A 12,500-nucleotide genomic window follows, 5' to 3' on the forward strand; every position below is an offset into this window, starting at 1 on the left:
CTTCCGATTGGGGGTTTTCGCTCCTAAACCCTAACTGGAAATGGAAAAGTAGAGAACTTTGTCTTCTCTCTCGTTAGGGTTTAGGAATTTTCAGCTCCTTTCGACGAAGCTAGAGTGAGGATTGTTTGAAGAGAATAGTTCAATTCGCCTTCAATTTTACGAATTTATTGTTCTTTGCAATTTCGTTTGATTGTTTTCGGTATTAGTTCTGTTTTGTATCAGATTTTCAGTTTCAAAAAGGGTCAGCAATTCCCTCTCTCTCTCTTGTTCTTGTTTCCCCCATGATTCTGTGCGTTTGTGTGTGCAGGCAAGTGATAGATTCAACATCAACTCTCAGCTTGAACATCTTCAAGCTAAATATGTCGGAACTGGGCATGCGGATTTGAGCAGATTGTAGGTTTAATCTGTCGTTCCGTTTAGTAAAAATCATCGCTTTGGCTTCCAGATTTTGCTGTTCTTCATCCGTTTTCCGGATTCTGATAGCTCTTTTCTCGTAATGTTTGAATGTGTAGTGAATGGGCTGTGAATATTCAGCGTGACAGTTATGCCTCATACGTTGGTCACTACCCGATGCTTGCCTACTTTGCGATAGCCGAGAACGAATCCGTTGGACGTGAACGCTACAATTTCATGCAGGTTTGCCCTAATTTCCTTTCCTTGCTTCATTCTGTTTGTTTAGTTATAGCTCTGGAGATGTGTGATATAGGGTTAGGATCTTGATTTCGGATTGATTCGATTTGGGTCAATTATCGTAATATCTCCTTTTTCTTCATAGCTAGCATCTACCGAACGTAGTTTCTTCTTCTCGGTTAATATCTCTCAGCTTCTTTAAACTATCTTTTATGGTGATAGTAAAGTCTTGTCAATTGGCATGCACCCGATACTGATAGTAGTCTTATTCATATATTCCTGATATGATAACCCTTTACTCAAATCTCTGCAAGCAAGTTCTTGTGGTAATCAGAAGGCATTTAGTGTTTATGAAGAATGCATGATCCTTTATACAAGACATGATGACATGAACAGAGATGTTCTTGATTCTGTATTCTTATGTATATCATATTGGTCTTCCTTGTCTGTAACCGACAAAAAAAGGGGAGCATTAGAATCAAGAAATTCATGAAGATCTTAGGGTCAAAACTGATTTTTTTTTCCGGCTCCTTTTGCCTGTAAAATCATTTTGCTTTCTCATGTTTGCATATTATCATACTGTCTATATCCTTATCTCCTTCACTACTTAACTGTATTGGATCTTTACCTGCAGAAAATGCTTCTGCCATGTGGGTTGCCTCCAGAAAGAGAAGACGATTAAGATTCAGGGTTTGAAGATCGGTTTACAGAAACTATTTCAATGAGCTTTCTAGGATTGGAGTATGAACCCTATCTACTGTGTTTTGCTTGATCGAAACTCAAAGAGTGTTGGCTTTCGTCTGAACCTTGTTGTAATCTTTTGTCCATCATCTCTGATCTGAAATGTGTTGGCTTTCACCAGATTTTCTTGTGTTTGTTATCAATCTTATCTGCTCATCTCTGTTGCGTTCGTACGTTTCGGACAATATTCAAGTAACCTGTCTCATGTCTGGAACTGGGGAATGACGAATCCAGTTTCAAGCATCAAGAAGCAAATGCTACGTTGAAGATGATGATGACGTTGTAGAATCTTGTAATGGCGATAAGACTTTCCATTCAAAAACCCTAGTGCCCCACCAAAAAAAAACAAAGAGTCAAAACCCATAAACCCTACCGAGTTGAGGGGAGGAAGAAGAGAGCGCGCAAACCGGAAACACAGACAGGTTCATGGTCAGATGAGTTCAGCAAAATCCCTGATCAAGACATTAGCGGAGAACCCTTGTTCAATCAGATCCAAATCCCAAGCCAAGCGCCTCCACGCGAAGCTAATCAGAACACAATCCCTCTCTCGGACAGCTGCTTCCGCCATAATCTCCGTCTACACCAACCACAACCTCTCGCAGGAGGCTTTGCTTCTCTTTCAGAGAGTAGATTCTCCGCCTGTCCTCGCATGGAAGTCGATCATCAGATGCTTCACCAGTCAAGGGCTTTTCGCTCGCGCTTTGTCTTCCTTTGTCGAGATGCTTGCATCTGGGACATACCCAGATCACAATGTCTTCCCTTCCGTGCTGAAATCGTGTACGATGATGATGGATTTGAGACTGGGTGAGTGCGTTCATGGTTGCATCATTAAGCTTGGGATGGATTTCGATTTGTACACCGGCAATGCGCTGATGAACATGTACGCTAAGCTTCTGGAAACGACTTCAAAGATTAACGCGACCAAGGTGTTCGATGAAATGCCTCAGAGAAAGCTTAAAACCGAGGAAATTTTGATTCTTGACGGGAATTCAAGTTCGCATTTTCCTACTGATGAATCTGAGAGAGGGGTTACTGCCGATTTCTGTGCCCAGGATCTAAACAATGCTGAAACTTGCATCAATGATAGTAATAGATCTTTAGGGATACAAAGTGTGAAGAAAGTTTTCGAAATGATGCCAATAAGGGATGTCGTCTCGTGGAATACCGTCATTGCGGGATATGCGCAAAACGGGATGTACGATGAAGCACTGAGATCGGTCAGGGATATGGGGAATGCTGATCTGAAGCCCGATGCTTTCACCTTGTCTAGTATTCTCCCTATATTCTCTGCACACATGGATTTAATCAAGGGAAAGGAGATTCATGGGTATGCCATCAGGAATGGGATCGATATGGATGTATATATCGGCAGTAGCTTAGTAGATATGTATGCAAAATGTGCTCGGGTCGAAGATTCTAAACGGGTGTTTTCTGTATTGCGCCGGCGTGATAGTATTTTGTGGAACTCGCTTATGGCTAGCTATGTACAGAATGGAAGATTCGACGAGGGTCTTCAAGTATTTAGGCAGATGTTGTCTGCAAATGAGAGGCCGAGTCCTGTGACGTTTTCAAGCATTATGCCGGCATGTGCTCATCTAACCACTTTGCATCTCGGGAAACAACTTCACGGGTATATACTGAGAGGGGGACTCGATGGTAACGCTTTTATAGCGAGTTCTCTTGTGGATATGTACTCAAAGTGTGGAAATATCAAAGCTGCAAGGCGGGTATTCGACAGGATTAAGGTGCGTGACTTTGTATCGTGGACAGCTATCATAATGGGACATGCATTGCATGGCCATGCCCATGAAGCGATTCTCTTGTTCGAAGAGATGAAATCGCAAGGGGTGAAACCGAATTACGTAGCCTTTATAGCTGTACTGACGGCGTGTAGTCACGTGGGATTGGCAGATGAGGCTTGGAGATATTTCGAAAGCATGACTGAGAACTACGGGATAAACCCGGGATTGGAACATTATGCAGCTGTGGCTGATCTTCTCGGCCGTGCAGGGAGGCTGGAAGAAGCGTACGATTTCATCTCGGGTATGCGTTTTGAACAAACAGGCAGCGTCTGGTCAACGTTATTGGCTGCTTGCAGGGTACACAAGAACACTAGATTAGCCGAAAAGGTTGCGGAGAAGATATTCGCCATAGATCCAGACAACATAGGAGCATACATTCTGATGTGCAACATGTATGCGTCCGCTAGGCGGTGGGGCGACGTAGCGAAACTGAGACTGAGTATGCGAAAAAAGGGTATGCGGAAAACACCGGCCTGCAGTTGGATCGAGGTAAAAAACGAGACGCACGCTTTTACGGCCGGAGACAGGTCGCATCCGAGCATGGACAGAATCGACGGGTTTCTTCAGGCTGCGTCGGAACTGATGGAGAAAGAAGGGTATGTTCCGGACACGAACGAGGTGCTTCATGACGTGGACGAGGATCAGAAGAAGGAGATATTGTTCGGACACAGCGAGAGATTGGCGATCGCATTCGGGATCATCAGTACGGCGGCCGGGACAACGATCAGGGTCACGAAGAACATAAGGGTATGTTCGGATTGTCACACGGCCATAAAGTTGATGTCGAAGATCACCGGACGAGAGATCATCGTTAGAGATAACAGCAGATTTCACCATTTCAGCCATGGAAGCTGTTCGTGTGGAGATTACTGGTAACGGACGAAGCAAACAGCACGATTCATACATCCATCATAGTTTAAATTTAATATATATATATACACACACACAATGTCTGGAGATATCTGATACGGTTCCATATGAACATGTCTTTACATTCATAATCCTCATGAAATGTGTGTGCAATGGGTGGCCATTTCCATATTCGGTTCCAGAATTGTTTGTTTGGAGTCTTTTCGATTCTATAAAGATATATACCAATCGGTTATTATATTACATCCGGTTCGGTTTCATTTTTAATTTTATTAAAAAAATTATATATTCTTACAGAATTATCGGGTTTTGAAAATTCGGTTCGGTTTCAGAAAATTCAGTTCTCATTCATGAATTTTGGACAGTTTAATTCGAGAACGATCTCGAAATTTTTCGGTTCGATATAATTGAACCGAAGAATTATACCGAAACGTTCATCGCTAGTGTGCATTTTAGTATTTGTTTGTTAGTGTTTCTATATTTTTTTTTTCCGACAAAAGACGTGAAATTCGGACGTCAGAGTTTGAAAACGACGCATGAATCCATCATTTTTTTTATGTATATATATACATATTATAAAGTCTTCATTAGGACTATTTTCCGATATTTATTTTTTAAATATTCTAAAAGAGGGTCGTAGTCGGATTAATAATTCAATCAATTAGCTCTAAGGACAATTAAAATATAAAAGAAAATTTCAATATGTAACAGTGTCATGATGATCAGCAAATCATATATTCTAATCTAAGTTTGACTTGATAAGGTAATTGCACAAATATTTTATACATCCACATCTATGTAATTACCTTTCCACCACATTTCTTTTGTACATATTAATAATAATAATTTATAAAACTAGTTCTAATTAGGTTATAAACTTTTCCTATTTTAGTTTTAAAAAAATCACATTTTTTTTCTGTTCTAAAAATTGTATCATTTTTTCCCGTCGGTTGTCGATTATGATCAAAATGATAATCATCAGATTTAGTTAAAAAAACAATACTTATTCTAAATATATTTTTACTTTGAAAAAAAACATACAACAAAATGTATATATTTTTATATAACTTTAAGATTTATGTAAGAAACAATAAATAGACAGACGAGACGAGAGATCTCCATAGATCTATTGCATAAGGCAACAGCAGACATAAGCTGTCCTACATTCTTATCATCAATTAATATTCCCATTTTTTTCCATTCGATATATATATTTTTTTATTATTTTTTGTAAAAAGTTTATCAAAATTAGAAGTAGCTCTTAAATTTCATTTAATATTATATAAAAACACTTTTATTTTTATTTTGAGCATATCAAAGTATTGAGTTCGTTCTCAAATTTGCATGAGTTTTTTTTTTTCTCATGTATTAAAACTTTGTTTATGCACACAATATAATAATAAATCCCATATACTCGTTTTAAATACAAAATCCTTTGTATTTCTTTATTATTTTCATATTTATTTTGAATTAAATAACATAAAAAAAGCCTAGAGTATTTTTGCAAACAATGGATCCCAATACAACGAATTATTTAAACGATAATAATAATAACTTCAATTTCTGTAACATATTTATTGGAACTATATTATGTTACACAATGTCCAATGCCTTAGTTGTTCCCGTAGTCATCGTATCTGTTTAGCCCATTTGCACGTAAAGCCAAAGCATATAATAATAATAATAATAATAATAATAATAATAATAATAATAATAATAATAATAATTTTTAAAATTATTATTGTTATTATTATCCATGTTAGGTTTGTTTTCATTGATGTGATAATTGAGTCTATTAAAATGATTAAAGGCAATCAATTACTTTCATTTATGGAAAGGGGATAATTAAAATCTGTAAAGAAAATGATTAAACTTCAATATAAAAATAAAAGTGATGTTGTCCATATATGTAATCGGGTCAATCATACAATTAAAGAATAAAAAAAATAATTAAATTAACATGAAACGTGAATTGACACGTACGTGTAATGCATGGGTCGGATCACGGGTTGCCTAAACGACAAGATGACAATTGCGTATGACAAACAAATGGACTAATGGAATAAGCTCTCCACATCCCTTTTTTTAATTAAAATATTTTAGAACCTTATAACAATATTATTATGAATATTACTAATTTATCATATTAATATAATCTATCGGTTCGAAATTCGGAATTACCAAAAAAAAATTTAAAAATAAAACCGACCCATTGAGAAGCCGACACGCTTCACATGATATCTTGCAACTTCCGTACAAGCTTTCAATTGCTCATTGCTTTTCTTTCTCTCTTTGGATTCTCTCTTGCTTGGTTTCTCAATAATTTTTTTTTATTTAGACAGTTTTACACAATAAAAATCCAAATTATTAAAAGCTTTCAATGATTTTTTAATTATATCTTAATTTTGGTTGGATTCCCATGGATTTAATTCTGAATTAGAATCTTTGATCAGTTTTTATTGGTAAAAATATTAATTTTATTTTTAATTTATATTTGATTTTAAATTAATAAATTATACGATATTAATTTAATTTTAAGTTATATTATTTTTTTTGCGGATAAGTTACCTATCTTTGCTTAGTAAAATCCATCGGTGTAATCATTAAGACTTACTTTTCCATTCATATTTAATAAAGCAATCACAAGAGCAAAATATTATAATAATCGTTATAAAAACATATTATAATAATATATTTTTTTACAAAAAAATATTATATTATTATAATAATATTATTGAAAAATAATAAAAAGATTCAGATAATATCCGTCAAGCCCGTCTCCGTTCATCTCTCTTCCTTTGCAATTCATCGGCCTTCGTCCATTTTATTCCCTCACCTTTTCTTCTTTATTTTCTCCTCGCTTTTCTTCAAGAATCTCCAAATTTTTTCCGAGAAAATCCATTCCTTTGTCCTTTACACTCAGATCCGAACTTGAGTCCGTTTCTCCGAATTCTCGCCGCTGTAAATCGTCGTTGCTTGATTCTTCTTCTGGGTTCTTCCCTTTTCCCTCGCAAAAAAGTTTGCAGACTCGCGTTTTTCTTCCTCGCGAAGTCCCGAACTTTTTTCCGACTAAATCCGCCGCTTGGGTTTTGGTTTAGGTTCAGCAACTCTGCGGTTACTTCTTTTTCTACTTGATGTAAGATTCGCTCCCGATATTGCTCCGTCTCTGTTCTAGCAACTAGGGTTTAGCCCTGTCAGATCGAGGAGGGGTGAGGTTTGCCCGGATCAGGTTCATCGTGTCCGAATCGGCGATCAGATTCCATAGATGGACAGATTTTTGAGTAATTCCCGCTGGTGAATCGGATTCTGGTTTCAGATTCTTTGCAAGACGTAGTTTTTTTTTTCTGTGGGAACAGAGCGATGGATCACGTAATCGGCGGAAAGTTTAAGTTGGGTAGGAAGATCGGTAGTGGATCCTTTGGTGAACTTTATTTAGGTATGTATATTTAATCCATCAACTGATATTTTCTGGTTCTTGTCTAGGGTTCTTAATGGATTTTTCTTTTGCTTCAAATCTGACTCTGAATTCATCTCTTTTTTATCATGTGTTCTTCAGGGGTTAATGTCCAAACTGGAGAAGAAGTTGCTGTTAAGCTGGTATACTATGAATCAATTTCCTTTTTTTTTTATATTACTGCATGATATCTCCTCACTATTTTTTGTTTCAGTTTTGTGGGATTTGTCCGCAAATGTACAAAGTTATTTTCGTTGAAGACGATTCTTCTTGTTGTTAGACATAATGCAATAAAGGGCTTTCTTCATATTGATTCTTCATATAGAATAAGAAATTGGTATCTGAAAGAAATTTGAACACTGGATCTTCAAAAATGCAGTTTTTTTTATGTTTGTACCTGAAATTAGCTTTTGTTTTTTCCTAGTTCTGAAGCATGATGAGTTGTTCTTGTTTGTTGCTAGGAATCTGTGAAGACTAAGCATCCTCAACTTCACTATGAATCCAAAATATACATGCTTCTTCAAGGAGGGAGTGAGTTTGTTTCCATTTCTTTCCTCTCTGGAGTGCTCTATATACGTCTTTCACTGACTTGAATTCTCTGTTTTCGTTCTGTCAGCGGGAATTCCCCATCTCAAATGGTTCGGTGTCGAGGGCGAATATAATTGTATGGTTATTGACCTTCTTGGTCCAAGCTTGGAGGACCTTTTCAATTACTGCAATCGAAAGTTTTCTTTGAAAACTGTCTTGATGCTTGCTGATCAGTTAGTAAGTGTGCCCTTTCATCTTTGAGGTTTTGTGTGACTTGTGATGATCGAAAACACTGCTTACCTATATTATTATTTGAATACCTTCCTGTCAATGCAGATAAACCGAGTTGAGTACATGCACTCTCGGGGATTTCTTCACCGTGATATTAAACCCGACAACTTTTTGATGGGCTTGGGACGAAAAGCAAACCAGGTTTCTGCTAGCAGTTTTGTCTTGAGCTAATTCTTAAGGTGTGACAATTGTTTAAGACGTCTAGTTTAACGTATTTTAATTTGAAACCTCAGGTGTACGTCATCGACTATGGCCTTGCTAAAAAGTATAGAGATCTCCAGACACACAAACATATACCATACAGGTGAGAAATGCAAACTCTCACCCGGCTTTGGGATGTTTCTACTTGTGGGTTGTGTTTTGTCTTAATGTATTATTTTCACAATCCAATGTACTCTGCTGCATTGGCCTTTGTCCTATACTTTCATAAATGTTTCACCACCCTCTGATACATTTAGAACGAGTAGGGAACATAATTCTGAATGTTCTTGAGACTTTCCTTTGTGCATTCTCCTTTCGGGCTTGCTTCTTAAGTCTTGATTACATTTTCTTGCAGGGAAAACAAGAATCTTACGGGAACTGCTCGGTATGCAAGTGTCAACACCCACCTTGGAATTGGTGAGAACTAGTATCCATTTTCTAATGCGGAAGAAAAATAGCGAAACTCGTGTCCATGTGTTGAACCATATGTCTTATTTGCTTACAGAGCAAAGTAGAAGAGATGATCTGGAATCGCTCGGTTACGTGCTGATGTATTTTCTAAGGGGAAGGTAGGAACCTGCTTTGCTTGCCTGTTTGGAAGAAAATGAAATATTATTGACCTCGTCTTTTTTTGTATGTCTTCTCGTGTCTCAGTCTTCCATGGCAAGGCCTGAAAGCTGGTACCAAGAAGCAGAAATATGACAAGATTAGCGAAAAGAAGATGCTTACCCCTGTAGAGGTACAGTGTTGTTACATTCCATAAGTTTTTTTCGTATTCTTTTATTGTTCCGGCTTCTATTTAGTTTTCAAAAGCTAATAATGGTTCCGCTGATTGCAGGTTCTTTGCAAATCGTTCCCATCAGAGTTTACGTCATATTTCCATTTCTGCCGATCATTGAGGTTTGAGGACAAACCCGATTATTCGTACCTGAAAAGACTTTTCAGGGATCTTTTCATTCGGGAAGGTGAGGACAAAACCAGTTGTTCGCATATGAACAAAGTGTTTGATGCAGTTTTATCATCCTTATAGTTTTTTACATACATTTGTATAAATACTGGCAGGTTATCAGTTTGACTATGTGTTTGATTGGACAATCTTGAAGTATCCTCAGATCGGTTCGAGTTCAAGGCAAAGGGTTAGTGAAGAACAAAAGTCGAAAGGACTGTAAATTTGTCTGAACTCTCTCATCTTACGATTATCATTTTTTTTCTCTCTTTTTTTCCAACAGCCGAACCCAAGACCGGCATTAGACGCTCCAGGACCTTCTGCAGAAAGAGCTGAAAAGCCTACAGGTATAATAAGTATTCATTATCTTTCATGCCCTTAGTTCTTGAAATGTGCTGATAAGATTGTAGGCTGATGGACTTTGAGACAACATTTCCTATCTTTTGTTTGTAGTGGGACAGGATCTCCGGGAGAAATTCTCGGGCGCAGTTGAAGCTTTCACGAGACGGAATCTTTCGGGCCATGGTGACCGTTCTAGGCAGAGATCTTCGGATGATGTACCTTCTTCTAAGGAAGTGGTTAGTCCTTTTCTTCATCCTTCCCATTAGCAGCCTCAGTCCCATAATATTGTTCAAGAATTCAATAAACCGTCTGTATTTTCAATGATCCTGAATCATATTTTGATTGTTCTGGTTTTACAATGTGAAGAATGAAGCTGAAAGACCAAGGTCCACGTCTCGGAATGGGAGCACATCGAAAAGAGCGGTCATGACGAGCAGCCGGCCTGGTTCGTCAGGTGAGCCAAGCGAGAGCAGATCAAGCAGGCTGTTTTCAAGCGGCGGTGGTACTGGTCGTGTCTCTTCGACCCATCATCATCGGATTCAAGCAGGATACGAATCAAAGTCGTCATCGTTTGCCCGTGCAACTGCCACGACCATGAGGCCAGGGCGTGATGACGCCCTTAGAAGCTTCGAGCTCCTCACCATCGGCGGCTCCGGCAAGAAGAAGTGAGAGAGAGAGAGAGGTACATACATGTTGAAACTGGGAAGAGCTTACATGGGAGAAGAAGAAAAACGTCACAGGAGGGAGATATAATCAAATTCTCTCTCTCTCTCTCTCTCTCTCTCTCTCTCTCTCTCTCTCTCTCTCGTTTCTCTGTTTTAGATGAGTTTGTTCATTAAGTCTGAAAAAAGCAAGAGTTAGTACTCTGTACTTCAGAATGGAAATGTTAAAGACATGTTATTGAATTGTTAAATGTGGTAATGAATTTAAGTTTGACGCAGACATTTGACTTGAGTTCTGCCCTTTTGCTTGGCCAAACCTTCAATATCCATTTTCAACTTCACAAAATCAAGGCAACATTAGTATGTTTCAGTCGAAACGGATAACGATGCAAGAAATGGCGCCTTTGCTCATCCGGTTCAGGGCTTCTTCGGCCAGGCACTTGGCCGCTTGCTTTGGATCTTCAATGTGTCTGATCAGATTCACTGCTTCTTGGTTCTTCATCACCTGAAAAATTCCCAATCATGGTTCAGTTTATGACTGAATAATGGTTTTGTCGTCATTTTGGAAACCGAGTGTGTGAATTTCTACCTCCCAGATTCCGGAGCTGCCGATGATGATGAACTCCGTGTCTGGACTGATTCTTTCCATGACGACTGCTAATTCTGAATCTGCAGTCTCTGATCCATCTTCTTCTTCTCCTGTTTGTCTCTGATTGCAAGCTAGTAGTAACACATGTAAAGTTCGAAAAATCGGTGTAAGGGTCAGTTTTAATACACTTTCTTCTGACACAAGTAGAAGAAAACATGGGGAAACCCTAGTTTATGATCAGAAAAGCTCTCTGGTTGAAGCCAAGAAGACACTGATAGAAACCCGGTTTTAGACTTGGAGATCTCATGCTTAACCCATGAAGAAATGGAAATTACCCGAGCCTATACCAAGACGCAACCCGCAAAACCGGTCTTAACCAAGAAAGATTCGCATTTAAACTGACCTGGAAAAATCATCTTGGACCAATGCCTTTTGGAGGATTTCAGCTTCTTTTTCCTGATTTGATGAGCATCTCCTTCTCTGCAGACCACCACTCTGTAGCCTCCCATGCTTGCCATTGTGAGCTCTTCCCCATTCACCACCATAACCGATGCGCCCAATCCGCCATTGATGATTCTCTCCTCTTTCTCTTGGCCGCCCACTGCGCTCATATACGCTCTTCTCGTGATCTCTTTGCTCTTCCTCGCAACCCCAAGCTGCATTTTTTGCAATCTTTCTTCCATGAAATCTAGATCAAGAAATGCATTTTCAGACAAAAGGGTCTGATCTGGGTTTGTTTCATAATACCTCGTGTCGGAGTTTATCAAACAGATGGGTCTGCATGTACTTAGCGATCACATCCCGTGTCTGAGTGTCGGATACTCCAAAGAGCCAGATCTCAAGCTCTTCACTTTGTTCTCTCTGTACCAAAACCATGTCGGAATCTGACAAATTTCCGCTACAGCTTCCACTAAACCGGTCCACCGTGTAGCATCCATGCGAAACCGGAGTTAACCAAGAAGGATTCATCTTGTTTTTCCTTCCATCGCCACCACCCATCAGAAGTCTTCTAAACCGGAATGCCTGCATGATTCGTATCAGAATTCATTTGGATCGTATCACATCATATCTGAGACACCCAAACTTGAAAATCATCAACAAAACCTCTTATTTTCCAGGAAAATCGTTAAAGGATCAAGCTTTTTTTGAACCCAGAATTCAAAGAAGAAGAAGAAGAATACCTTAAGGCTGAAACGGAGATTTCTGAAGGCCATTTTCACGGTTGGATTTGCCATTAGGTTGTAATCTTTTGTACCTTCTTATAGCTTTTGATAATAACAAGGAAGTAAATTTTAAAAAATAAAACTTTTTCCATTGCAAGATACAGGCGGGGTTTTGTATTTTTTTTTTGTATTTTTTTTTATATACGATGTTTCCAATAAAAAAATCTTGTAGATCTTCTTCTCTTTTTTATTTGTAGAGTTTTTTATGGTAAAAATATTTT

At 38.3% G+C, this 12,500-nt stretch overlaps 4 protein-coding genes across 5 annotated transcripts in view; 3 read left to right on the forward strand and 1 right to left on the reverse strand.

The window, feature by feature from the left end:
* LOC104808632 (uncharacterized protein At4g14342) overlaps positions 1 to 1,491 on the forward strand; it is a 2,008-nt gene extending 517 nt beyond the window's left edge. The window contains exons 2-4 of the mRNA XM_010534357.1: positions 308 to 393; positions 513 to 636; positions 1,265 to 1,491. Of these exons, the coding sequence (XP_010532659.1) occupies positions 308 to 393; positions 513 to 636; positions 1,265 to 1,312 (258 nt within the window). The 3' untranslated portion in view covers positions 1,313 to 1,491. The remainder of the gene's footprint in view (positions 1 to 307; positions 394 to 512; positions 637 to 1,264) is intronic.
* Positions 1,492 to 1,620: 129 nt separating this feature from the next.
* LOC104808631 (putative pentatricopeptide repeat-containing protein At3g23330) lies at positions 1,621 to 4,310 on the forward strand. The gene has a single exon (XM_010534356.1). The coding sequence runs from the start codon at positions 1,806 to 1,808 to the stop codon at positions 4,047 to 4,049; it is 2,244 nt and encodes a 747-aa protein (XP_010532658.1). The 5' UTR covers positions 1,621 to 1,805; the 3' UTR covers positions 4,050 to 4,310.
* A 2,516-nt stretch (positions 4,311 to 6,826) lies between these two features.
* On the forward strand, positions 6,827 to 10,745 carry LOC104808634 (casein kinase 1-like protein 10). Its single transcript, XM_010534360.1, has 14 exons — positions 6,827 to 7,479; positions 7,600 to 7,640; positions 7,959 to 8,028; positions 8,114 to 8,262; positions 8,362 to 8,457; positions 8,550 to 8,620; positions 8,873 to 8,934; positions 9,023 to 9,086; positions 9,172 to 9,256; positions 9,356 to 9,482; positions 9,580 to 9,653; positions 9,747 to 9,810; positions 9,917 to 10,041; positions 10,172 to 10,745. The coding sequence occupies exons 1-14, from the start codon at positions 7,404 to 7,406 to the stop codon at positions 10,472 to 10,474; spliced, it is 1,407 nt and encodes a 468-aa protein (XP_010532662.1). The 5' UTR covers positions 6,827 to 7,403; the 3' UTR covers positions 10,475 to 10,745.
* Positions 10,475 to 12,326, reverse strand: LOC104808633 (putative protein phosphatase 2C-like protein 44). 2 transcript variants are annotated; one of them, XM_010534358.1, is made up of 5 exons: positions 12,238 to 12,326; positions 11,804 to 12,079; positions 11,460 to 11,712; positions 11,057 to 11,187; positions 10,475 to 10,972 (listed from the first exon to the last, which is right to left on the reverse strand). In XM_010534358.1, exons 1-5 carry the CDS (start codon positions 12,289 to 12,291, stop codon positions 10,835 to 10,837), a joined length of 852 nt encoding a protein of 283 aa, XP_010532660.1. In that variant the 5' UTR covers positions 12,292 to 12,326; the 3' UTR covers positions 10,475 to 10,834. The 2 variants fall into 2 exon arrangements, with proteins under 2 accessions (XP_010532660.1, XP_010532661.1); XM_010534359.1 differs by having other exon boundaries at positions 10,837 to 10,972; positions 11,460 to 11,728.
* Between the last annotated feature and the right edge of the window lie 174 nt (positions 12,327 to 12,500).

The sequence above is a fragment of the Tarenaya hassleriana genome, unplaced genomic scaffold, assembly GCF_000463585.1.
Source record: "Tarenaya hassleriana unplaced genomic scaffold, ASM46358v1 Cleome15, whole genome shotgun sequence".
Taxonomy (NCBI): Eukaryota; Viridiplantae; Streptophyta; class Magnoliopsida; order Brassicales; family Cleomaceae; genus Tarenaya; species Tarenaya hassleriana.